This window comes from Hypomesus transpacificus, chromosome 4 (assembly GCF_021917145.1).
Source record: "Hypomesus transpacificus isolate Combined female chromosome 4, fHypTra1, whole genome shotgun sequence".
Taxonomy (NCBI): domain Eukaryota; kingdom Metazoa; phylum Chordata; class Actinopteri; order Osmeriformes; family Osmeridae; genus Hypomesus; species Hypomesus transpacificus.
Genome location: NC_061063.1, coordinates 3,331,621 through 3,357,845, shown reverse-complemented (window position 1 = coordinate 3,357,845; position 26,225 = coordinate 3,331,621). Strand labels below are relative to the sequence as shown.

The window sequence follows — 26,225 nt, the reverse complement described above, 5'->3', positions numbered from 1 at the left end:
TTCTCAGAGCTGTAAATCTTTCTCCGGGGCGTTTATGGATGTTTTTGGAGCGCCTTGGGGAGTGATGTGTGTGTGTGTGTGTGTGCATGTGTGTGTACGCGCGTTTGTGCATGCGTATGCGGCGGGACCTCTGGCAGCGAACAGTTCTAGGAAGCTGTGCTTCCGCGTTCTCCGTTTTCCTGGAAAAATGGAGAGTGAAAATGTTGGTTCTTTCTTTTTCTTCTTCGCCTCCTTTTTTTGGTTTTGGCACTGAGGCTGCTTCAAATGAGGGAATGTGTGAGGAAGACTGTGGGTGTGTACGTGTCACTGTGCCCGTGTGTGTGAGTCTAAATGTACATATGTGTATAAGCATGCATTTTAGCATGTGTGTTTGTGTAGTCTGTTTGTCTATCTGTCTATCTGTCTATCTGTCTGACTGTCTGTCGGGCTTTCTTGAATTTCCTGGAAAACCCCCCCAACAGAATGAAAGACTGATGTGGAAAATCAGATGACTAGTTCAGTCTAGTTCCTATATACCCCTCTCTCACAGGAAACTGTTGACCGGGCCTCCCCACACAGACCCAAGGATCTGATTGGCCCAGTATTTCAACGTACCACTCACCGCAACTCCCCTCACCAAGGTACTCCACTCCTCCCCTTCCTATTTTCTCCCCCCCTCTCCTCCTCTTCTCTCTATCATTTGGTCAGATGTGGTTTATCTGTGCTGTTCTTATCATTTGTGCATCTGATCTAAATGGACAATCATTTATAACCTGGAATGGCTTTAAATCCACATATTTTTCATGGCCTGAAAAATGAAATAAATTATGGTCCTGGAAGATACACACACACTTTTATGATGCTGTCCATTCTAGAGCTCTAATGGTGATCGAGCAGGAACTCTCCTAATACGACTCCATAGGGAGAAGCTCTATTATATACTGGACCAGAGATCCACACTCCTCTTCCCAGAACCTCTTTTTTTGTAGTCCCCTTTCCTACCCCATCTTTCTCTCTCCACTTTTCTTTAGATGTACTTCTTTCTCCTGTATTTTGTCTCTCTTTCTCTCCCCCCCCCCCCCATCTTTCTCCCCCCGCCCTTTGTCTCTTTCTCCATCGTTCTCTCTTTCTTCCTATCCCCCCCCCACTCTCTCCCTCTCTCTCTCTTCCCATCCCTGCTGTGTGTGTTCCAGAGGGACAGGTTATAGACGGAGGGTCCTGATGTTTATCCTCCTCATAGGTCTTTTCTCCTCGTCTCACTGCTGAAAGATTCCCAGAAATCCAAACGTAACCCGGCACGACCCTGGGAATTCTGGGGGAATCAGGCCGACCGAGGGGTCGTAAATCTCCCGTGTTTAACCTGGCTCCTTTCCCTGGAGCGTGGACAGCTGGTCTCCGTGGTGACTAATGGTCACGGCTGTGCGGGTCTTCGTTAAACGGGTTAAGAGGTCGACGAGAGGGTAAATAGGCCCTCCAAACCAGACTAATCCAGGGAGTGCTGTAGTGTATGTACAGTACAGGTTTCCAGGCTACATGTAGCCATGGTAAGGCCTAGTACACCTATATAGAATGTACTGTAGATTGTGGGTCAAAGCTGTAAAGGAGTGGCCTGTTAGATGACGATGTAACAAACTGTTTTGTGAGGCCTAATATCCCAAGTTAAGGGGCCAGAGGCCTTTACTTGGTATCGGTTTTGGATTAGGTATGGCCAGTCGGTCTGTTCGATTGAGTCTGATAGAGGTTTAGACTGTTGTTGGTTTGGTTGTTTGAGGTTCGGCTGGTCGGTCTGGCCGGTTGTGTGAATGTGGTTCGGACTCCGTAGGTACAGTACTGTAGAAGGACGTTTTGCGGCTGTCAAAGTCAAATGGCTTCTCTTTCACTCTGTAGCAAAAATATTATTCACCCACACCTCCGAGTTGTTTTAGATACACTCCTATCTCAGATTACGTATCCTGGCTTCTCACTGTGTGTGTGTGTGTACATTTAGAACATTTCTGAGCTAAACTCTTCCTTGTTGTCAGCGTGAAGCGTAGTGGTCATGTCTGCTAGACAAGGGGGACTGCCTTATGACGAGGAATGATTTTAGAGGCTTGTTGGGAACATAGTTTTGCCTGCCTCTCCTCCTCTCCACTCTCCTGGGGCCAGTGAGGAGATTGTGAACGTCTGGAATGTAAATACTCATTCGTTACGACCCCCTGGAATAACAAGAACCATCATCCGATCCCTCTCTTTTTCTTTCCTTTATCTTTCTTTCTGTCTTTCTGTTTTCCTCCCTTTCTTTCTCTCTACCCCCATTTTTCCTTTCTTTCATCTTCCTCGTTCAGCCTGCCCTGCCCTGTGTGTGAACCTCTACACCACCTGACCCAATGTCCCAGCTTGTCCTCTCTGCTGTCACAGACACCCCCTCCCCCCCCCCACCTGTGTGTGTGTGTGCACCTTGTATGTGTGGGATGCAGGCTAGTTGCTGTGTGTGTGTGTATGTGTGTATGCTTGTTGGGTGTTCAAACTCGATGTTGTTACTTCGTACATAGCCATGTCTGTATGGTCAGGTAGCCGACGGGAAGCATACATACAGTATGTAGAACAACACTTATTGTGTGTGTGTGTGTGCGCGCATGTGTTTCCGTGGTCCTTACTCTCCAACTTTTTCCTTTGATGTCTGTGTGTGTGTCTCTGTGTGTGTGTGTGTCTGTGTCTCTGTGTGTGTGTGTCTCTGTGTGTGTGTGTCTCTGTGTGTGTGTGTGTCTGTGTTTCTTTGTCTCTGTGTGTGTGTGTCTGTGTGTCTTTGTCTCTGTGTGTGTCTTTGTGTGTGTGTGTGTCTCTGTGTGTCTTTGTGTGTATCTTTGTGTGTGTCTTTGTGTGTGTCTCTGTGTGTCTTTGTCTCTGTGTGTGTGTCTCTGTGTGTGTGTGTGTGTGCGTGTTTCTCTGTGTGTGTCTCTGTGTGTGTCTCTGTGTGTGTGTGCGTGTTTCTCTGTGTGTGTCTCTGTGTGTGTCTCTGTGTGTGTGTGTGTGTGTGTGTGTGTGTGTCTCTGTGTGTGTCTCTGTGTGTCTTTGTCTCTGTGTGTGTGTCTCTGTGTGTGTCTCTGTGTGTGTGTGTGTGTGTCTCTGTGTGTGTCTCTGTGTGTCTTTGTCTCTGTGTGTGTGTCTCTGTGTGTGTCTCTGTGTGTGTGTGTGTCTCTGTGTGTGTCTCTGTGTGTGTCTCTGTGTGTGTGTGTGTGTGTCTCTGTGTGTGTCTCTGTGTGTGTCTCTGTGTGTGTTGGCTGTTCTCCTCTCTTCCACCATGTACCATGTACGGTGAGCTGAGTGTTCCACAGGCTGTCTAATGAGGAATGTCAGGAATTCTCAGTGTGGCAGGTGGAACGCATATGGCCAGGACCGGTGCACACACACACACACACACACACACAGCCCATTTTGTAGAACCTATGGAGGTCCTACAGGTAAGAACCTGTTTCAGACTAATAATAGCAGTGGATCTATAGAGAGGGACTATGCATATCGTCCTACTGTTCCCTGGGAGACACTTTAGCCCTCTGGCACCACCAGGAACACTGCTGAAATGTGTGGTGCCTCTTCTGTTAGCCTGGCATCTAGTGGTCAAGTCAAGCACTGCATCTTGTGAGCATGTGTTTCCAATTGCCAAATGACGTTGTGTCCCTGGGCAAGGCACTTCACCCTACTTGCCTCGGGGAGAATGTCCCTGTACTAACTGTAAGTCGCTCTGGATAAGAGCGTCTGCTAAATGACTATATCTAAATTGCAACCTAACTCCATGGACCCTCCCGCCCTCCCTCCCTCCCTCCCCGTGTTTCCCCTCTCCCCCCAGAAGACGATGTGGACCTGGAGGCGCTGGTCAACGACATGAGCTCGTCCCCGGAGAGCGTGTACTCGTCCTGCGGCCGGCACGCCGACACGGTGCCGCTCCTGCACAACGGCCACGCCCCCCACCCACACCACCACCCCCCCCGGCCCCCGGGGGGCCCCGCGCCCCGTGCCCCCCTCCTCTCCCCGGGAGAAGCTGCGGCGCTCTCAACCCATGCACATCCAGGCTGTCAGGTAACGCCCCCTACCCCCCCGCGCCCCTCCACCCTACAAGACACCCATTTTTTCGGTGCGAGTTTTCTTTTCTTTCCTCTCGATAGCTGGGAGCCGCGGTCGTTGGGCGAGCGAGTGTGTGTTTGCCTCTCCGCCGGGCCTTGTGTGAGCGGTGTGTTTTGTCGCCCCCTGCAGGAGGCTGCAGGAGGAGCAGCTGGTGCGCCCGTCCTCCCTCCCTGCCATCCCCAACCCCTTCCCTGAACTCTGCAGCCCCACCGGGTCCCCCATCCTCAGCCCCATCCAGAACTCAGACATCCATGTAGGTACACACCGCCCTGACACACACACACACACACCTATACCATACTAACCTCCGTACCTGTACTCACACATTGAGGTTCACGACATTGCAAAACGAGCCTGTGGAGTTTTGCTGTGTGTTTGTGTTTGGTAAGGGAGTGTGGAGGGTTTATTGTGGTTTCTGTCTGAATAGTATCTCAGTCAGCTGACCAGGTTGGGTTGTTCTGGAGTGAGGGTTCTGCTGGGCTGTGTGTTGTGTTTGGCTTCCCTCTGCCCTGCCCTCCATCGCACAATAGGTCACCCCGGGTTATCTCACTCTGGGTGTTATTGTTGAAGTGTGCCCATCAGTCTTTCTCACTCTCTCTCACACACACCCACACACACACACAGTCACACACACACACAGTCACACACACACACAGTCACACACACACACACAGTCACACACACGGGATGTTGTGTAAGGAGGTGCGTCTGCAGGATGTTCTCTCCGTGTGTCTCCCTGGGTGTTTGTGAGGGCGGAGTTCCGGAGTGGCCGGGAAAGCGTCTGGGAACGTCTCCATATCGGAGCACTCTGACCCCTCCCTCCGCCCGCTCCCGCCTCACCCCCCCCCCTCCGTCTCCGGGCGAACACGGCCGTCCGCTTCCCGTTCACACGCTTCCACGCCGGGCATGCAGCGTGAGAGCATTGCAGCCGTGTGTGTGTGTGTTTGTGTGTGTGTGGTTAAGCCCAGCCCTTTGACAAATTCGATCCCAGGAACGTTCTGTTCTTGTCTATCACACAATGTATCTACTTCTCAGGATCTGAGCGAAAGATGAACACGCCTGAAGAACAGGAACCACATCTTTCTTGGAAAACGTCTTTCTTGGATGGACACACGCACACGCCCCTACGTAGGCACACGCGAAGCTTGTGTACACACACACACACACACACACACACACACATACACAACCACACGCACACAACAGGGCATTATTTCTAAATGTACTTGATCATCTTGATCATCATCTCACATGTTCAAGAGGCTGACATCAAATTCACACAAGGGGTGTGTGTGTGTGTGTGTGTGTGCGTGTGCGTGTGTGTGTGCGCGCTCGCTAGTGGATGCGTCATGTCTCTTCTGCGAGCTTTTTTCCACCTTGTGCTTTTTTTGCTTTCTGTCTTTTGAATTTCTAAAGTTGGTGTTTAGCCACTTTCTCATTCTTTACCCATTGACTTTTTCCCCCACAAACTTCAAAGCTCTCATAGAGCTAATTGTCCTGTTCTCTCAGTGTTGTCACAGTGGCCACTCGCTCTCTCTCTTTCTTTCTCTCAACACAAACAAACTCACTCACATGTTAGTGCACGGAATCTCATGATATTGTGATATATGTGTCGGTAATGGATTGATGGAATCAGAGTCCGACTGGTTAAATACACTAATTCAGTTCTGGAAGGCAAAACAAGCAGACAGTTGTATAATGCGTCGTAACCCTAACCCCTTTGTGTGTGTGTGTGTGTGTGTGTATTTGTGTGAGATTGTGTTTGTGATGTACTGTGTTTTAGTGGGTTTACTTAGTATAATGGCGCTTCAGCTGAGGACACAGAAGATGGCTTACATAACAATACAGACAGGGATCTGGAGGAAGACATGCCCTGCAGCCTCTGGGTGTGTGTGTGTGTGTGTGTGTTTGTGAATGCTTACTATTTATCTTGGCATGGATCTTCTGTAGACTAGACAGATCTCTTTCTTTCTTTCTCTCCAGCTGGTGAGCAGGAATCTGAACATTGGGTGTTTGGATCTTTTTTGTCCCTTATCCTGTCCTTATATTCTGTTTGCAGTAATACTGTGGGAGGCTCAGGGCATGACTCAGTCCATTTTGGGAAGGCAAATATCTCTCATCTCAGTAAATGAGCCTAATTTCCCACGCATTCAGACAGTTAGGGGGAAGGAACAGTCTTGCACCACAGGACTCGATAGTAATTTTACTGGCTTATGCAAGTTCTTAGTCGGACCCTTGGGACAGAAGTCCTGCCTCTCTAATAGGCTGGGTTTGCTTTGAAATCTTTCAAACTTTATAAGACATCTTGGACAGTGCTCTCGTCTAATAAAATGCTGTCATCAGTAAACCAGAGGTCACACAATATCCATCTCTTGGTTGCTCCTTTTTTTTCTTATTTTTCCCCTATCTCGCTTTCCCTCCCTCTTTCCCTCCCTCTTTCCCTCCCTCTTTCCCTCCCTCCCTCTTTCCCTCCCTCTTTCCCTCCCTCCCTCCCTCCCTCCCCTCTCCACGTTGAGACGGTCAGCTGACGAGTGTCTGCACGCAAGGGTCTCCTGACCTGCTGCCGTCCGATCCGAGGCCCCTCTGCTGCGCTCAGGCAGCAGGGTCCGGCAGCAGACTCCGGTGACCTCGTGCTCCCCTCTGCTCCAGCCCACTTAAGTGCTTCGTCGTCGCACAGGGGGATGGCGGCTGCGTTTCTTGCTCTCTCTCTCCCTCCCTTGCCCTCTCTCCGGGGGTGGTCTTGAAGCTCCTGACTCGCGAGCACACCGCTGAACACCTATACCGCTGGAAGCCTGCCACAGTTGGTATGACTACTTGGTCACACATACACTAGTCTTTTTATTCCCTCTTCCATATAGTGTGTGTGCGTGACCTTGGATGTGTGAGCTAACGTGACATAACCTAGCCTGCGTGTGTGTGTGTGTTCCCGAAAATAACATGCAGCATGCTACACACACACACGTAAACACCCGGCTCCTTTATGGTGCCAGTGTGCGAGAGGCAGAGACCGTTTCCAGGGACAGAGGGGAGAATGCTACAGGCCCACCTCCAGCAGTCTGATGGGGCTAATGCTAATTCATAAAGGCTACTCTTCGACATGGGTTCCCTCCTGACCGACGCACACTCAATCTATTCTGCCTGCTCACTCTGCTGGAGCAGATGTGTCCAGACGCATTCATCAGTTTCTCTGCACAAGATGCGGTCATGTGTCTCAGTCGAGACTCACACAAACACACACACTTGGAGTCCCTAGGGGCTTACACCCACACATCTGACTAGGAAAATGACTAGTCAGGATAAGAAATGCCATAATGTCATTGATCACCCCAAATTCTGTGAACATTTTTGAACCATAAGATGATTGATTGGAGGGTGTAAATATGATGTTTGGAAACAGTAACTCAAGTTTAAGACCACTGTTTCCCAGGGTGGAGACCGTCTAGATATTGAGTTGAACCCTGACCCCAAACCTGACCTGGGTCACCTGCTTTCCTGACCTTCAACCGGTTAGTAACCACTTAGAACAGTGTGCTCGGACAGAACAGAACACAATCCCAGCTGGACACATTTCTTCTGTCTACAGATTCATCATTTTTCTATGTTTTTTACAATTACAACAATTTGACATGTTGTACTGCTGAAAATCAAGGGCCGGAACAGTCTAACAGGATTACAGTGACTCATGCCAAAGAACGGTTTGATCTCAACATTGTGACATATTTCTCTGTGATTTTATAGCGCTGAGGTAACTACAGGTCAACCATTCACGTCCTCCAGGCCTTTAACCATTTAGAGTCACAGAGTTTTCTTTAGCTTTGAAGTGTTTGTGTACATGTGGTCTGCGCTACAGGAGCTTTGTTCAGTCATGGTCTAGTTGTGTGTGTGTGTGTGTGTGTTTGAGAGAGAGAATGATTCTACCGTGTCAGCGTAAGGTCGGAGGCGAGGTGAAGAGTGTCAGTACCAGTCTTTGTAGTGGGGCTCTCTGACGGGGGTAAATTGAGTTTGGCCTGTCTGCCGTGGTAATCAGCTGTGTCTGACAAGCGTGCTCTGACCCCAGACCAGCGTACAGCGGGTCAACACATATGGCGCCCTCACAGAAGCCAGGAACTGGTACACGTCTTTAGGGTAAACCTGGGGATCCCAAGTTGAAAACACAAAGCCCTGTTATCTCTGTCTTCCTAGAAAACCTAGAGCAAGTGGTGTGGGTGCACACGAGTGTGTATGTGTGTGTGTGTGTGTGAGAGAGAGAGCCTATGTTTGTAAGTATGTTTATGTGAGAGTGTGTTTCTGTGTGTTTGCACGCATGCATGCACGCGTGTGTGCGCGTGTGTATGTGTGTGCTGCTGTAACTGGTTTAAGGGGCCTGTAAACCCCTTGGTCAAGTGAGCCTAACCCTTTAGAGATTAGGCTGAGGGACCCCTGACCTCTACACGTGTGTGTGTGAGGGGGGGAGGGGGAGGGCGAGAGAGAGAGAGAGAGAGAGAGAGGGAGAGGGAGAGGGAGAGGGACAGGGACAGAGGAACGTTAAGGAGAGAGCAAGAGAGAGCGCCGTTATACAGGTTAAGCAGAGCAAGTTATAGACCTGGGGGGGTCGAGGGGTTCATATCAAAACATTTGTAATGACAAAAGAAAAACCAGGGAGTGGTACGGAGGAAGGAGAGCCACCAAGGGCAGGAGGAGGAGAGACGGGACGGGGGAGGGCAGAGAGAGCCGGCGGAGATGAGATGGGGGAAGGGGGGGGGGGGGGTGTTGAGGGAGTAGGAGGCAGACTCTAGCCATTGACACTGTGTGATGAGTGAGGTGACAGGAGACAGATTGAAGCCAACCTTGCAACCCCTCCCCCAGTCCTCTCCCTCTCGCCCCCCCCCCCCCCCCCTCCCTCCCCTCCCCCCAGCATGTGCACCCTTTGGCTCAAACACTGGCCCATATACACGGACTGGGAGGCATGCCTTTTATTGTCCTCTCTGAGGGAGCTCGAGTACTTCGAGAAAAACTGAAGCCCCTTCACCCCACTGCAAGAGCTGGAGCTGGCTCCCATTGCAAACATTTCTCCTACAGTGTGTGTGCGTACGTGTGTGTGTGTGCGTACATGTGTGTGTGTGCGTACATGTGTGTGCGCTAACATTTCTCATGCAGTCTGTATTAGGGGCCAGCTGGGTTGGCCACTCACACATGAGACTGATTATGACTCAGTATTACATTACTGACATTCCTCCTGGGCTCTCTCTCTCTCTCTCTCTCTCTCTCTCTCTCTCTCTCTCTCTCTCTCTCTCTCTCTCTCTGCTCTCTCTCTGCTCTCTCTCTCTCTCTCTCTCTCTCTCTCTCTGCTTTCTCTCTCTCTCTCTCTGCTCTCTGTTTCTGTCTCTCTGCTGTCTCTCTGTTTCTCTCTGTGCTGTCTCTCTGTTTCTCTCTGTGCTGTCTCTCTCTCTCTGTCTCTCTCTCTGCTGTCTCTCTGTCTCTCAGTTGTTTATCTTTCTCTCTCTTCTCTCCCTCTGCACCCCCCCCCCCCCGTCTCGGGAGGATGGACAAAAATCGCTGAGCTATGCACCCCCCCCCCCCCCCACTGTAAGCCCCCTCATCCTGACACGTGATCTGTAACTCCAGAGAGCTGAGGAGCGTTGGTGCTTTACTGAGGTGATTAGTTACATGTTACACATGAAGCCCTCTTCTCAACACCCCTCCTCCACACACACACACACTCTGTATTTCACATACATCTGGGGAACTAGGGGGGGGGGATTGGGGGGAGGGAGGGCGGGCGGCTAGCGGAGGGGAGAGGAGGAGAGACTGAGAGGGCTATTGACTTTTTTTTCTTTCGTGAGGGGAAAAATTGAAACCGTGTAGCAGCTTTAAAATGTCAGTACACGCGTGACTGGGTCTGTCTTTGCGTGCGTGCGCCGATGTGCCGTGGATGTGTGTCGTGCGAGAGAGGGGGGGGGGGGGGGCGCTCCCGTTCCTTTTTGGAAGTGCGCCACCTGCGGGGTCCGGCAACACAGTGGTAGCGTTTAGGCAACGCTTGGCTGTGAACGCAGCTCGCCGGCCCGTGTGTTGGAGGCAGGGTACGTGACAGGTAACGTCTCCTCAGTCACTCAGTCCTTCGCTAATCCACTGGACGAGGCTGCGAGGAGAGAGGAAAGGGGGGTGGTTGAGGAGAGGTGCTCTCACAGCACTTACAGCTCAGTCTTTATCCTACCCAGCAGGAAGGGGTAGTCTCTCCCTCCCTCCCTCTCTCTTTATCTCTCTCTCCCTCTCTCCGTCTCTCGCTCTCTTGTCATCCGTTGCTCCCGTTCCCTCTCTTGTTCTCTCCGCCCTTTTTTTCCTTCTCCCCCCTTTTTCCTGACTTCCTCTCTCGTTTCCTTTTCTATCCCTCCCTCACTCCCGCCCTCCTCCTCTCACTGTGTCTCTCTGTCCCACCGGAGAGAGTGGCTCAGTGTGAAAATGCCATCCTGCTCTCCAGAATGTTGCCTCTTTCAGGCAGTAGAGGTAAGATTGTGTGTGCTCGCTAGTGTGTGTGTGTGTGTGTGTGTGCACTTGTCTGTGTGTGCTTGTGCAGAAGGTTGAGACAAAGACATTTCATTCTTCGTTTCTAAACTTTTTGGAGGAACGTTGCGACTTAATAGGTATAAAAATACTTTTCCTCTTTGTCTGCATTAGTACGGAAGCTTGTAGGGACTATAATGTACTGTGTGTGTGTGTGTTTGAGATATAGAGAGAGAGAGCTAGGAAGAGGGGAAAACGTTACTGCGCCATTTGTAGGGTTCACTAAATGTTCTCAAGCAACTCTGCGATGCAAGATATAAAACTACAAAATACTTTTTTCTTCTCATGAGCAAGGAGGCTCAACATTGCCGTAGAGAGAGGGAGAGACAAAGAGACGGAGATATAGAGAGACAGAGACGGAGAGAAAGAGAGAGAGAGTAATGACGTTTCTGGTTTTGTGTTATTTTAGGCCGCTCTGTCCTTGTTTTTCGCCATCCTCCATTGCTGTAGTGTTGCAGCTTCCTTCCAGTACTTGGTCTGGTTGGGCGTCTTGTGTTCCTGTGATTCGCTGATGTGTTGAGGAGGCTATCTTGGACGACGGAATTTGAAGTGAATTTCCTGCTGTGGATAGAGGATATTGGAGAACACACACACATACTCACGCTCTCTCTGTCTCTCACTCGCATATTCAGGCTTTACTCTGTGGAAGGAAGGTAGAGAGGAGAAGAAGAAGTATGTTGGGAGATCCTTTGGTTTTGTCCTCCTCTGCTGGTTTTTGGGCGGATGTCGGTGTGCTAGTATGGTGCATATGGTGAGGGATTCACGGTGTGCGTTTTCCAGCGAGTGTGTGTGTGTTTAGATTTGAGGGCTTAGGTGCACTAGAGCTGGGGAACAATGGTAAATGTGTGTGTACACATGCACGGTGTGTTTTAGGGGGCGAAAGACACTTGGCAACAGCCAGTCAAAGCTCTCACACAAAACTCAACTATGAAAGCAAAGTACTACAAAAACGATTTGCTACTATGAGAAAAGTTCTTAGGGAGACAGTGTCGAGATAATATGTATGGTTTACCACACAGGTTGTTAAGAACCTTATAAGGAACATAGAGGATTTGACACAGTTGGGGGGGAGGGGGGGGGGGGAGCTGTAGCCTTTGGTGTGAAGTTTCCTCAAGCTGTACACGGGAGCAGAAAGCTGTGAGGCCTTGTGAAAGACGGCTGAATGATGGAACAGGAGTCCGTTCGAGAGGTGATACCACAGCCCCTGGGGCCTGTTCTCATCTCCCATGCATACTTTCTTCAGTTCACAAACCGTTCCAAACCGCTTTCGTTTGGAACGGACTAGGCTGGGCTCGATAGCTTGGTCACTGTCACATTGGGACTGACGCACATTCAATTCTGCCCTTTCTAAGTGTCTGTATCCATGACCTAAACCCCTGTGTGTGTCTCTGTGTGTGTCTCATGTCTCTGTGTGTGTCTCTGTGTGTGTGTGGGATCCTCAGATAGTCAAGGTGTGGAGTGAGGATGGAGCAGGGAAGGTGGTGGAGATCCCTGCTGACATGACTTCCAGAGACATGTGTCAGCTCCTGGTCTACAGGAGCCACTGTCTGGACGACAACTGCTGGAGCCTGGTGGAGCACCACCCACTGCTTGGCCTCGGTACGTCTATGGACGTGTGTGTGTGTGTTTGCTGCGTGTGTGTGTTTTGCATGCTGTGTGTGGTCTATTATAGAAGAGAGAGAGAGATACTGAGAGAGAGAGAGTAAAAGAGGCAGTTGATGGGGGTCCAACAGTGTATATATGGCTTAGTGTTTCAATGCTTTCTCAGCTTTGTCTGTCAGTTTGTTTGCTCACCTAGACATACAGGGCCCACAATACACCCACCCTGTCCACGGCTGTTCTTTACACGTTCTTGACATGATAGTTACTATATTTCACATATCCTATTTATTTTCAGCTAGCAGCCTTTTCTCACATGTATGTTTGAGAGTGGAAAGATTGTCTGGAACTAGCTAGTGGATCGTCATTTTCTGGAAAAAGTGTACTGGCTGAAGAAAAGGAATGTGAGGTGAGGAGAAAAATGGAGGGGGCTAGAGAGGGAGAGAGGAAGGGAGGGGGGAGGGAGCGAGAAGTGTAGAGGGGGCAGGGTGTCAGCGTCATGCCAGAGCATCAAGTAACCAATCTCAGAGCCCCGTCAGACGAGCCCCTAGGCTTTTTGACCAATCGGCTCTCTCCATATGGCTCCACAGGAAATTCCCCGCACATGCACACACAAACGCACACACAGGCACCCACCCAAACACAAACGCACACGCAGACACACGCACATCTCAGTGAGCTTGTTCCCAGCCTTCAGAGAGCTGGGCCACTTTGTGAACAGTAGCTCTCATTCTAGCAAACTGTGAGTGTTGGGTTACAGCCGTGACTCTGCACACTATTCTGTGGAGGAGAGTTACCATTAAATCCCACTAGCTATCATTTAACGTGTGTGTGTGTGTGTGTGTGGGAGGGGGAGGATGTGTGTATGCTTGGACTGGAGAGACAGAGCGTGCCTTCTGGTGTGTGTTAATGCAGGTCTAGAACATCCTGTCTGTATTCGTCTCTAATCAGCTGGACTGGCATTACAGTATGTGAGCAGAACTTCAATGGAGAGAATGTCCACCCCCCCCCCCCCCCCCCCACACACACACACACACACACACACAATTCAGAACTAGCCATTGTGCAACATTGCAGCACTGGGGCATTGTGCTGCGTTTGTTGTCCCCTAAGTTCAGCTCTGTGTCCTTCTGTGGATCGCTGCTTATGGCCTGGCTCTGTGCAATCAGCTAAATACATGACATCATCCTCCTGCAATGCTGCCCACTCCCTCCCTCCCTCCCTCCTACTCTCTGTCTCTCAATCCTCTCTCACTCCGTTTCTCTTTCTCGTACCACCTCTTTCTTTACCTCTTATTATTATTCTTGTTATTGGGGTCACTGTGTACAAAACTGAATGGCAATGCAAATGAAATGATGATTAATGCTGCCTATCTTGCCACCTCCCCCCCTTCTCATCCTCTCTCTCTCGCTCCTTGTAGAGAGATGTCTGGAGGACCATGAGTTGGTTGTTCAGGTCCAGGCCTCTATGAGTAGTGAGAGTAAATTCCTCTTCAGGAAGAACTATGCCAAATATGAATTCTTCAGGAACCCCCTGGTGAGTCCACTTCAATCTCTGTTCCGGAAAGTGTCCTCTGCTTGCACACACACTTGCACGCACGCACACACACACACACACACACACACACACACACACAAATGTAGCCTACTCACAAGCACTTTCTGCTTCTTTCTCTCAAGTGTTTTCTCAGAGGGAGTCACCTTTTTTCATCTCAGTCAACCGTTTCAAGTGTAGGTTAGGTCTTTTGAGAGAAGCTTTAGCACCACAGGATTTATGACCGGAGTTCTATTAGCGTTAGCGTTTTGGCATGGACGCGGGTGGCTGTTGAATAACTTGGCTTAGCCCAGGGTGCACCTCTGTGCTGCTACCTGTCATTAGCCTAGCGGTTAGCAGTGGCGCTGGAGCGACGTGGGCAGAGGCGTGGGTCTGGCTCGTCACTGCTGAAGTGATTTAAGGTCTGTCAGAGTGGGGGAGTGACATCATGGTTATGATAATGGTCCCAGTAAAAAGGCTGGAGGGGCTCGGCTGGTCAATCCTGCTAAGAGGAGCAGAGTGGCCCTGCTTGCTGGGTCTGGCTAAGGGGATTACATCAGGGGATGAGATCATACTGCATCTTCTACATCTCTGACTGTCTGTCTCTTCCTCTCTCTCTCTCTCTCTCTCTCTCTCTCTCTGTCTCTCTGTCTCTGTCTCTCTCTCTGTCTCTCTCTCAACTTTCTCTCAATGTTTTTCGCCCTCTCATTGCATGATACTTGCCTGTGTTATCCATGCGCACACAGAAATAACAAAAATGGCTTGTGCACACGAGCATTCTGTATGCACACGGTCCTAGCAGTGGCAAGCGTCCATATTGATATGTAAACCCTCTCGAACGAATGATTATCGCTATTATTAGTGCTGCCTGTTGTCACTTTGCAGTAAACTATACTGTCACTTTTTCTTTTCTCTTCCCCTTTTTCTTCCATTTATCTTCTATCTCTCAATGTGATCTCCAGAACTTCTTTCCGGAGCAGATGGTGGCTTGGTGTCAGGAATCCAATGGCTCTATCCCCCAGTCTCAGCTCTTACAGGTACACACACACACACACACACACACACAGACACATATGTATACATGGCACAATAAATGCTTAAGGAACGTTATGGCGTGGTCTTTCCAGAACTTTCTGAACTCCAGCAGCTGTCCAGAGATCCAGGGCCATCTCTACATGAAGGATCCTGGACGGAAATCCTGGAAGAAGCTGTACATGTTCCTGAGACGCTCAGGCCTCTACTACTCCACTAAAGGAACATCCAAGGTACTAGAACATTCTTGCCTTCTTTCTTTCTTTCTTTCTTGTCTTTCTCTCCGTCTCTCTCTGACTTTGTTGTCTCCCGCCCAGGAGCCCAGACATCTCCAGCTGCTAGCCGACCTGGAGGACAGTAACATCTTCACCGTCATCACAGGCAGGAAGCTGCACAATGCTCCAACAGACTTCCAGTTCTGCATCAAGGTAAGAACCATGGAGACGCCACGCTGCATGGTATCCACTCCTTACAAACAGGCATGTGTGCCCTTACATGCATTCCAATCTGTTACTTGGCACTTGTGCAGGTTGGGATGTCACTACTTAGGCCTTGAACTTCTGACCGGGGCACAGAAGGCCAAAGTACTTCTTGTGCTTTTAGTGAATCCATTGCAAAGCCATGGGGGGGGGGGGGGTCACCTGGGTCACCCAGCAGGCGACAGATCAGATACCCTGTCCCACCCCGGGGGTTATCCCAAGAGGGTCACCTGGTTATCCAGGATAAGCCCAGTGGGATAAGCCAGGATAGGGCCAGGGAATCTGGCCCCACACACACACACACACACAGGCACGTATACACACTCACGTACACACACATGTATTCAAAGGCACACTCACAGGTAGGTACACGCACACACTTACACACACACTTACAGACACACTTACAGACACTGGCCTTGTCTGGGGTGGTTAGCAGGGGTGACTGGGCAGGATTGACTTGGAGGGTTAGTGAGGGGAGAGGTCGAGTGTGGGGGGATTGTAGCGACGGAATAGATTTGTGTGTGGGGCAGAAGGTTACCCGAAGCTCCAAACCTCGATTGTAGTCATTTCCCAAGTGTTTATGTTAGTCGGTTTGCTTGATCGACAGCCCAGCAAAGTGAGGAGTGATTGTAAGGAGCTGAAGATGCTGTGCGCGGAAGATGAACAGAGTAGAACCTGCTGGATGACAGCGTTCAGACTGCTAAAGGTACAGTACGCTCTTGTATTAAAGCATAGCACTACCTCAGTGAACATGCTCCTACAATCCTCATTTAGCTGTTACAGCTGACTGGTAACTATTCCAGTTTCTTTGTACACTACAAAAGGCTTCATGTGGATGTGTGTGTGTGTTCTGTCTTTCCAGTATGGCATCTTACTGTATCAGAACTACAAGGTGCCCCAGCAGAGAAAAGCTCCACTGTCACATTTCTCTGCTCCTGTGGTAAGGATCTATCATCCCCTTCTATGTCATAGTGACACACCTGGGAATTGTAGTCCATGTGAATACAGGGGGAATTGTAGTGCGTGTGTTTACAGTGAAAGTTGTGGTCCATGTGTTTATTGACCCTAGACTTCAATAGATCACCAACCCGTTTTGACCTCATGCGCTAAATACCTCAATTTTATTACACTCAAGCTTTTATGCAGCAATTTAGCTTCAGAAGGATTTGTAATATGCTGCTGAAATGATCATTTAATCCTTTTGGAGTTTCAACTCCAGTGAAAAGGGGATTTAGTCAAGTTTAAGACATATTTGACACTTTGGACTGTACAAATTCAGGTTGAGACTGTGAGCCCACTGGATTAAAACAATCAGTGTTCTACAGCCAAAAGAACATCCTAACTTAACACCTTTAGGGTCATTGAGTAGGAACATTTACAGAATGATTCATTGTTATACGACGCAACACACACGCTGTTTATGTGTGGGTGTTTGACAGGCTGTTCTGAGTGCTTGTGGCTGATGGTGACTGGGGTTGTTGTTGTTTTCCTCAGCGGAGCGTGTCGGAGAACTCCCTGGTGGCCATGGACTTCTCCGGCCGGACGGGCCGCGTCATCGACAACCCAGTGGAGGCCCAGAGCGCCGCCATGGAGGAGGGGCAAACCTGGAGGGTGAGGAGGAGGAGGCTGGAGGAAGGAGAGAGAGGGGGAGGAAGAGGGGGAGACCTGGAGGAGGAGGAGGAAGAAAGAGAAAACGGCATGACATGTTATAACAAATGCTTGAGAGGGACGGATGAGAGGGAGGGAACGAGAAGGAGAGAAAGGAGTGGTGAGGAGACAGGTGGATGGTGGTAGAACCGAAGTTCTAGAAGCAGTTCTCAGCTCACCTCTCTGCATCAGCATCAAGAGCTTGTTTCACTTCTAATGTATTGTTTCTCATCCACCCCGCAGAAGCGAAGTCAACGTATGAATGTCCTGGGAAGCCCTAGCCCTCTGCACCCCTCCACTCTCAGCACAGGTACAGCCATGTTCTGGACACTAGTCGTGCTGTAGGGCCTTCTCTGGTCCACATTCTCCAGACATGTCTCGGTTGTGGAAATGAACATCGTTTTGTGAAACTAAACATGGATTCTATGTTCCAACATGGTTGTGTCTCTCAGTGATCCACAGAACACAGCTATGGTTCCATGGGCGCATCATGAGGGAGGAGTCTCACAAGATGATCATGCAGCAAGGCCAAGTTGATGGGTAGGAACCTTCCCATGTTTGCCTTCATCCAGTCGCCCATATAATCATCCGTCCATATATCCATCCATCCTTGCCTTCAACTGTCCGTCCATCCACCCAGCCATATATCCACCCATCCATTCCTTCATCCATGCATCCATATATCCATCCATCCTTGTCTTCATCCATCTGTCCATTCCACCCATCCATCCTTCCCTCCATCCTAGCCTCCATGCAGCCATCCATTCAGTTCATGTTCTAGAATGTCCTATTGTCACTCATGGCTTCTGTTCCTCCGTCTGCCAGGCTGTTCCTGTTGCGGGACAGTCAGAGTAACCCCAAGGCCTTCGTCCTCACCCTGTGCCATCACCAAAAGATCAAACACTTCCAGATCCTGCCGGTACGTCAGCCCGTCTTCCCTGTCCTCCTCCTCTGTTGTGTCCCACACTCTTCTTCTCCTTCTTCTTCCCGTTCTCCTCACGGTCGTTGTCTCCCTCTGCTCGTCCCCCACACGCAGTGCGAGGAAGACGGTCAGATGTTCTTCAGCCTTGACGACGGTGCCACCAAGTTCACGGACCTGATCCACCTGGTGGAGTTCTACCAGCTCAACAGGGGAGTGCTGCCCTGCAAGCTCAAACACCCCTGCACCGCCGTGGCCTTGTGACCTCTCACCCCTGAACCCCCCCGCCCCCCCCCCCCCTACACCTCTCTTCTTCCCACCACACACAGACCAACAGAGAGACGGACACACGGTCCATCACAGCTGGACACAGCTGGCGTCTGTAGTGGACCACCAGAACCCCCTACCCCCCATCCCACCCCTACCCCTGTCTTGAAACTCAACATTTGTGTCCAATAAGCTCTGGTGCACCCCCCCACCCCCTCCTTACCGTACTCCTCCCCCCGGTGGGTGGCACCATGCCCCCCCCCCCCCCCCCCCCCCGACTTCCTTGTTCAACATCAGGGATGAACGTGGCTTCGAGGTGGCAGCCGTTGCTGACGATGCTCGTCCTCTGTCAAGCTGTGCAGTCCAGTCTGGATAAGCTGACCAGGATCTCCTAGCAAAGCCTGACATTTGCCTGAGGGGGGATTCGGCCCTGTCCGTCACTCAGCAGTGCGCATTCCTATCCCACCCCATCTCACAAGAGACAGTACAGGGCCACCGACAACAGAGGGGAAAGAACGAAACCGCGGCCAAGAACATGATTGTTTTCTTGGCCGGTTTAATCTAGAAGGACAGAGGAATGTTTTTTTTTTTTTTTTTGAACGGTGTGGCCCTCTTCTCTTGCAGAGTTGATTACTTGATGACCTTTTAATGCTGTTTTAATAACTGTTGATTCAATGCAGAACTAGTTTTGCACTCCCGAGCCGACAGCCGACACCTCTTCCCTTGAGCTGAATGAAGCTGACAAGCTCCTCATCCTCTTTTCGCTCTCTCGTTCTTCCTCCCCTCTGGCCCCCATCCCTCGATCTCTTAGAGAGGGTACGTGAGAATTCCCCTGAGTTCTGATTGGATTACAGTGGCATGGGACAGGATGAGTCACACTTGTGCGTGCTGTCCCTTTTGGAAACGTTTGCGGAACATCATCTACGGCATTCTGTGTTCCTGGCAGAAAGGCCGGCCTGACCTCATCAGAACATCCATAGAGAGAGAAGAAAAAATACCAGCTAAGCATCCCCTGGAATCTGCTGGAACATTCCAGGAGATGAGATGAGTGCAGGAGAAAGCCCTGCATTATTGTCGCTGTCTACCTAGACATTTTGGACTCTTAAGTCTGGTTTATCACAATCAGTTATGCTGTTCATGAATGTTCTTCAGTATTCCTTAAGTAAATTCGAAGCTCACTACTTGCACATTGTAGATGATGTTGTTTCGAGATGTGACTGATGTTTTGTGAAGGGTTGGAGTTGAGCATGCAATGACTGGGCCTTGAGTAAAAACTGACCACTGTCCCGGCGCCAGACAAAACAAACTAGCACGAGCTCTCCCCCCGATCTTTCTATTTGTATTTATGTTGAATCAAACAAAGACTTGAAGATATAGGTTTAGTTGACTGTGCAGCAGATAGGGACCAGTGAGTCTTCCTCGCCTTAAGTGATCAGTTGAGCCTTGAGTGGTGTGTGAAACCCAAGCTATGTTCAAATGCACATACAGTTCAAACATTTCTGATCCTTTCAGATCCCATTTCAGACATTTCGAAAGATTTGAGAAATTGGAGAGAGGGGACCGCACCGCCAGGGTCCTCTAAGCCGCCCCCCTTTCTCCTTTCCTCTTTAGTCCCCAATGCCAACAACTTTCATAGGCATTCAGTGGTCCTGAAGGACGATTTTCCACCATAGGATTTAGTGCTCCAGCATAGGAAAGGAGGTAGGGGAAGGATGGAAGGACACAAGGAGGAGTCTTCCCCGCTCCGCCCTCCCAGTCTTCTTGCTGGCGTGTGAGCATTGCGGCCAGGCAGGGCGTGTGACATAATACCTGCTCAAGGCTTTCACCAGATTTACCCCCCCTCCCCCCTCCCGTGCCAGGTTTAAACCCCCCCTCCCCATCTCCTGCCAGATTGACGGTAAATAGGGTTAGAGCGCCAGGCCGTTGGCTACCTGCCCGCACAGCTCTCCTTAAGGAACGTCACTGTGGCACATGCCACAGTCCATACGCGTACAGACCAATCAGGACCACCCTTATACTCACCTGCTCCGTGCTCCACCAACCAGGCCTTAGTCAGCCATCGCAGACTCCCCAGGGATTGGATGAAGCTTGAACAACCCCACACCCCCCCCCCCCCCACACCCCCCCCCTCACCCCCGAGTCCAGCCTGTAAGCTACATTATTACTCTGTGTTGAATGTGCTGGTGGGATGTTAGACCATGTATTACTATGTATTGCTAGGTTAGACTTCTGCTTTTAGTTATTGGAGTCAGATTGAGACCAGAGAAAACAGGTGTGCTGTCTGGGTAGTGGTGACAGATCAGAGTCAGGATGGAAAAGCCCTTCTGGGTCAGCCTGAGTTTTCAACATGGTCTGCTTCTACAAGGGTCACTCAGGACTTCAAACCACTATCCTTGCTCTCTGTTTTCTCTTTTTTTCCTCTTTATCTCTCTGTCTCTCTCACCCCATCCTCCTCTCCTAATCACTGTGTTATAATGCAATCCTATACAGAAGTCCAACCGTATGGATATCCAGTATATATCTATTTTTAAGTATGTGAAACTATGGAAACGTTGTAGATCTAACACTGTATTTAGGTCACAGATCACTATGTGTGGGGTGTCACTCGTAACTCCGTTAAAAATGAAGTGATTTATTTTGTCCTTTTTTTTTCCATGATTTGATTGTGTCCATTGACTTCATTGTATGTTTTTTTCTTTTTGTCACAAAATGACCTTTTTATATAAAGAAAAAGAATATAACATGATATATACAGTATTAAATTAAGCAGATTTTTAGTGATCAAAAACTGGACTTTTGGCGTGCGTCAAAAATCTTAGTGTGAATCAAATATATAAGCTGACAGGCTTTCAGAATGTGGAGACCGAGACTTGATCTAACCCTTAAGAGTTGACCACATCTGGCTCATCACCCTCATTCATTTAGGAGTGACCTGAGCCTTCTCTCTCTGGCCCCAAACCATCCAGATTTAGCTTCTGAATCCCCGTAACTGTTTTCAAACCAGGCCGGTTAACCACCTCATCACTGGGACCCTGGTGAGATGTCATGTGTATGCTGGTTTTGGGCAGTGCGATGTAAAGCAAGGTGTTCCTATGAAAACAGGTCTGAAGTCCGGTGCACTCCTGGACTAGGAACCACAGAGGACGAGTAGAGGAAGGTGTTTCAGATGGTTGGATTCAACGAGCATTTTCAGTGCTAGCTTTGCATTCTGATTCAGTAGTGCAGTTGTAGCCCACCAAAAAGAGGTTTGTTGTTTCTGCATTTACTCTGATACTGGTATAAACAAGCCTAATATTGCAACAGGTGCCTATTTTCTGTGTTTGACGTTATTCTGGCTAACAGGCCACAGCACCAAGCCAACCAACCTAGGGTGGCGCCCGTCCTTTAGTTAAATCACAGCAGCTGTGATGATCCATCAAAACATACTGGAATACATCCTGAATTGAGGTTTGCACACACAACTTGTACTCGTTCACAACTGTTTTATTAGCATGTAAGGTGCGAGCGAAGCTTTCAAGTTGCAAGGATTATTCTCGAGTGAGAATTGGGCCACTCGAAAGCATTGTTTGAAAAGAGGGCCTATTTCAGGGAGTGATACAGTAGAAACGACATTTATCCGTTTTGGCAAGACCAACCCCTGTGTTCATAGTGTGCTTTGCTTCATTATGTAAATGTCTGAATGGCTTATGGATCTTCTATTGTATCCTGTTCAGGTATTTTTGTACAAATAAGGGACTGATATATTCTCTGTTTATTGGAAATCAGAATAAAAGACAACATTGCTATACATCGCTGGTATTTTACTTTTTACGTGTATTTTTATGGTTCTCAAATTCTTTTTTCTCTCCTCTATTTGGGGTAAGGTCTACCACACTCCTCAGGGTCATTGTCATCGATAATCCAAGTGGACTGTGCCAACTAGTCTATCTGTCTCTCAGATTGGGATTAAGTCGTGCCTCCATGGTGAGACGTGATGTGGCCTTCTTGCTTGGCACGTGGGGATTAGGCCTGTCAAAGTAGAATAATCTGGGCTGGGTAGGTGAGTGGCTAATCTGACTGGATGACAGAGCGACTCTGGGGCTATTGCACACTCAAGGTGGGCCAGAAGTAATCTTCCTTGCTGTTCTGTTACAACAGGTGCTTCTATACAGTTCACCTTACAACACACTGTGTGAGGGAATTTAGCTCAAAACTATGTTACAGTTGCTACTGAAAATGTTTGAGGAATTATAACTACACATTTTACCATACTATACAATCAGGAAATACAATAATTAATTTATTACAATTTAAAATGATTAGACTGTATTATTGAATTAAAATAACAGTATATATTTTATTTTGGCTGTCACAAGACCCAAAGATGTAATACACAATAAAAAATGTAAAGAAGTTTATGCATCAGATGCACATGCATGTTTGCATGACGTGTGCAACAGCATTTTAGTAGTAGTAGGTGACTCACTAGAGGGCGTTGTAACTCAACCTTTAGTTTACTGTCAACAATGCGCATCAGGGATTTGATTATGATAACAATTCGATTCAAATTTGATTGTTAATCATCAAAGTACACACTTGGTAGAAATGTTGAGTACGATGACTTGACAAATTGAGGACAATTAAATGAATTTGGTGATCTGAATGACTCGACCATTAATCAATAGCAGAAAAACAGTCGACTTGACCAAAGGCTTCAAGGATATCTCAACAACTGGAGATTTCTCAAGTATGGCTTCTGTAGAAAAGACAAAGGTTAAAAAGCATGTCCTTCATTTAAGATAAAGTGATACTACCCTGGATTGACGTGGTATGAACCAGAAACTTGGCATGGTGATCTGAATTTACCCACCATACCTGTTTAGTTGCATCGCACCTGTTTAGTTCCATCTGTTTCTTATTACATCCCACCCTGTCTGATAGTCCCTCCTGGCTTTAGTCTGAAGATCTGTCCATTCTTGATGGTACCTTTCTCTGCCTTCTCGTTCAAGGTCTTGCCGTATGCTATCTACAACATTTATAGCGTCCCCACTCTTAAGAAGTTTACTGTAGCATTCAGTCTCAGCACAGTTTCCGTAAGGAGTGCTGACTATTGGTCCTGTTGTAGGGAGAGAAAAGAGATCCCCACATCTTCTACAAGGATCTTTAGGGACATGTTCACCAGTATATATATTTTGTTTTCTGATGAAAGCTTGGCATTGAACAGTTTCTGGAAAGTTAATACTATGAGGTGTCCCATATCGATGTGACAGTACTGCATATGCTACATATTCATGCCATACTTCAAGACACAACCAGTTAATCATGAGATTCTTTGAAATGTCTTTTCTGAAAGACAGAGATGGACCATAGTGTTTCACGGGTTCTTCCCCTTGGGTCTCCATGTAACAGACAGCAATTACATTGGGTTCCATAGTGAGGTAGTCCAATGTTTCACCCTTTAGGGAAAACGGTGGGTTCAGTTTTCTAAGAAATGTCCAAGCAAATGTTCTGATTTCAGTTTCATCTTTGTATCCAATTTTGACAGCCTGCATCAAAACAACACAATTTACACCCTTTTGGACCACAGAGTATGCAATACTGTACTTAGACAATTATGTTCTTGTTTCAACAACACATTCAATCACTTGCTATCCTGCTTCACAGATACGGTCACTTATCACAAAAAAAATTATTGACACTTCAGTTTATTAGACAACTCTAAATTTGATATATTCCTCACACAGTAAACCCTGTCTTAAACCTCTGCTGTTATAGTAACATCAAACCTATTAGGAATGGTTACAATGCATCTTAGTACCAGACTCCTATACTTTTTCAACATTTTACTGTAGGTTATAGCCTGTAAATATGACATTGAATAAATGATTTTCCATCAATCTACAAACAATATTCCATTAAGATGTTTTTATATACATGTATTTATTTGTTTAAGTATACAGCGTAAATGTGGGTTGAGTTTCATACAAATTCTGGACTTACCACATCTAGAAGTTTGGAAAACGGTGTTTGTTTGGGAGGCGTTGTACTGTACATTTTGAAGGCAGATGGAAAATGTGTCTTCAGTGTGGTTCGATTTTCATCAGTTGTAATGAAGTCGTCTGGCAGAATTTTTTTTTCATGAATGTGACCTAAGAAAAAGATGCCATGCAGCATCTTATCAAGAAAGAGGACTATTAATGTTATATCGATAGCCTATTTTATGCAAGTCACGTGTAGTGATGCAGACTGGAATATCTGTGTAATGGTTGAACCTACAGTGGGCAACATTGTCACAGATAGTCTAAAAACAGCTAGCTAGCTAGCAGGCCGTTTCCATAAATTACAGGGATTCAATTGCAACAGTCGGGTCATAGGACTTGGTGCCCTTGAAATCAAATCGAATTTTGAGCGATGATGGGATTTAAGTTTTTTAAGACAGCAACAGGCTTTGTTTGTACAGTACAGAAACCCGCTTTATTAAGTTATGATTTTGTCGGACTTAGTTTGAAATCAGTGCCCACAAACCCAACTCAACTCTAACCTACACAGATTCAACACATTCACCAACATGCTTATGCGACACATAATAAAATCAGGCATACCTCCTCTACGTTGAGTTTTATGTTTTGATTATCCCTCCAGAGTTGTATGAGATTTTTTATGAATAGTGTTCCTGATAACTTCAAATTGTTATCATTTTTTAGAATTCTTTCCCTATATTTTATTTTCCTAAATGCATAAAAAAGCAACAAACAATCAAAAACAACGTTACGGAAAAATACACAATATATTCAAAACAATAACCTTGTTGTTAGCCATGTTAGCATCAGCACAAACGCTATTAATCAATGTTTGTAGAAAGATTATGAACAATTATAATTTAGCACATTTTAAAATGATTCATGCCAGTCAAACTGACACAAAAAACTATTGACAGTTAAGTTTTAAATATTTTTATTCAAAATGAAGATACTTACCTTTCTAAAAGATCCTGTCTCTATAATAACACAAATAAACATCTCAGCATCTGAACCAACATTTAACAATTAAAACAAAACTTGTGTAAACACCTAAAGCACTAATAAGAATACAATTAATATTCACTTACAGTGTTACTCATGATTTCTTATGGCGCAGCTAGTAGTTCAGGCTAGTAACTGAAGCCAGTTAAATTTAGTCAATGACATTTCTCCTGGGTGGGGCCACTTGTTCCTGAATTGGATATAATGTACATCCTACTTGCACCATTACGGAAATCACAGGTGTTACGCCCCAACTCTAGTGGCCCCATGGGACGAGCAACATTCCGCCACTGACCCAAAACACCTACTTGAAACACCTTTAAAAAGTACCAAATCCATGGGATTTATTAATACAACATAATTTAACAAACATTGCGGTACAACAAACTCCCAGGCTAAGAAGCAGCAAGACCAGTTCCCAAGCTAGAAGCCACTCTCTGGCAGCAGGAAACTGGAGTCTTTATCTGCTGCTTGATCCCCTGGCCAGGTGCATCTCATCTGGCAATCATGGGGGACACAACCTGGGCAGAGCTACAGAAAAGGGAAGGGAAGTGACAAACAAAGAACACAACACGTGGCCGTAACAACAGGTCACTGGAAAAAAGTTAGAAGCAAATTAAACAAGATTCAAAGCCTAGTTTAGACAGGGGGACATGGGACAATCTGTCAAGCCATCAGCTGAAACTGACAGCATCAAACGCACGCAATCAACTAGTTCATTCAAACTCATAAGGTCATCTCCATAAGGGCTGCATGAATGAATGCATGAATAGTTAAGGCAGGGACTTTCCAGAAAACCATCATGACAAAGTAAACCCTATCAAAACTTTAAGTTTATCAATGTGTGAGTTAGACTGAATTGTATATTTTATATTGAATCAGGCTCTAAATTATCAAAGGACACACCACCCCCCCCCCCACACACACACACACACACACACACACACACACACACACACACTAGCACTAGCAATGCATTTACTTACCAACTACATACACCACTACAAAAAAATATACATACAAAAGTACATTTTACAATTTATTAAGGCAACACCTCAAGCAATGGTTAACATGGTGAAGGTCCATGTTGCTTACATTTACATTTACATTTAGTCATTTAGCAGA

General features: G+C 47.6%; 2 protein-coding genes across 2 annotated transcripts; one reads left to right on the top strand and one right to left on the bottom strand.

Annotated features, from left to right (window-relative positions):
• The first annotated feature begins 527 nt into the window (after nt 1-527).
• Nucleotides 528-21,886, top strand: LOC124467004 (growth factor receptor-bound protein 10-like). Its single transcript, XM_047019052.1, is given in 16 exon segments — nt 528-620; nt 3,806-3,927; nt 3,929-4,035; nt 4,210-4,333; nt 12,063-12,219; nt 13,640-13,755; nt 14,715-14,789; nt 14,880-15,017; nt 15,102-15,212; nt 15,874-15,972; nt 16,129-16,206; nt 16,761-16,877; nt 17,157-17,223; nt 17,366-17,453; nt 17,739-17,832; nt 17,950-21,886. Coding segments are annotated over 15 exon segments (1,605 nt in total). The 5' UTR covers nt 528-620; nt 3,806-3,840; the 3' UTR covers nt 18,097-21,886.
• LOC124467008 lies at nt 21,833-25,518 on the bottom strand. The gene is made up of 5 exons (XM_047019055.1): nt 25,187-25,518; nt 25,056-25,075; nt 24,681-24,807; nt 24,079-24,252; nt 21,833-23,624 (listed from the first exon to the last, which is right to left on the bottom strand). Exons 1-5 carry the CDS (start codon nt 25,196-25,198, stop codon nt 22,977-22,979), a joined length of 981 nt encoding a protein of 326 aa, XP_046875011.1. The 5' UTR covers nt 25,199-25,518; the 3' UTR covers nt 21,833-22,976.
• Between the last annotated feature and the right edge of the window lie 707 nt (nt 25,519-26,225).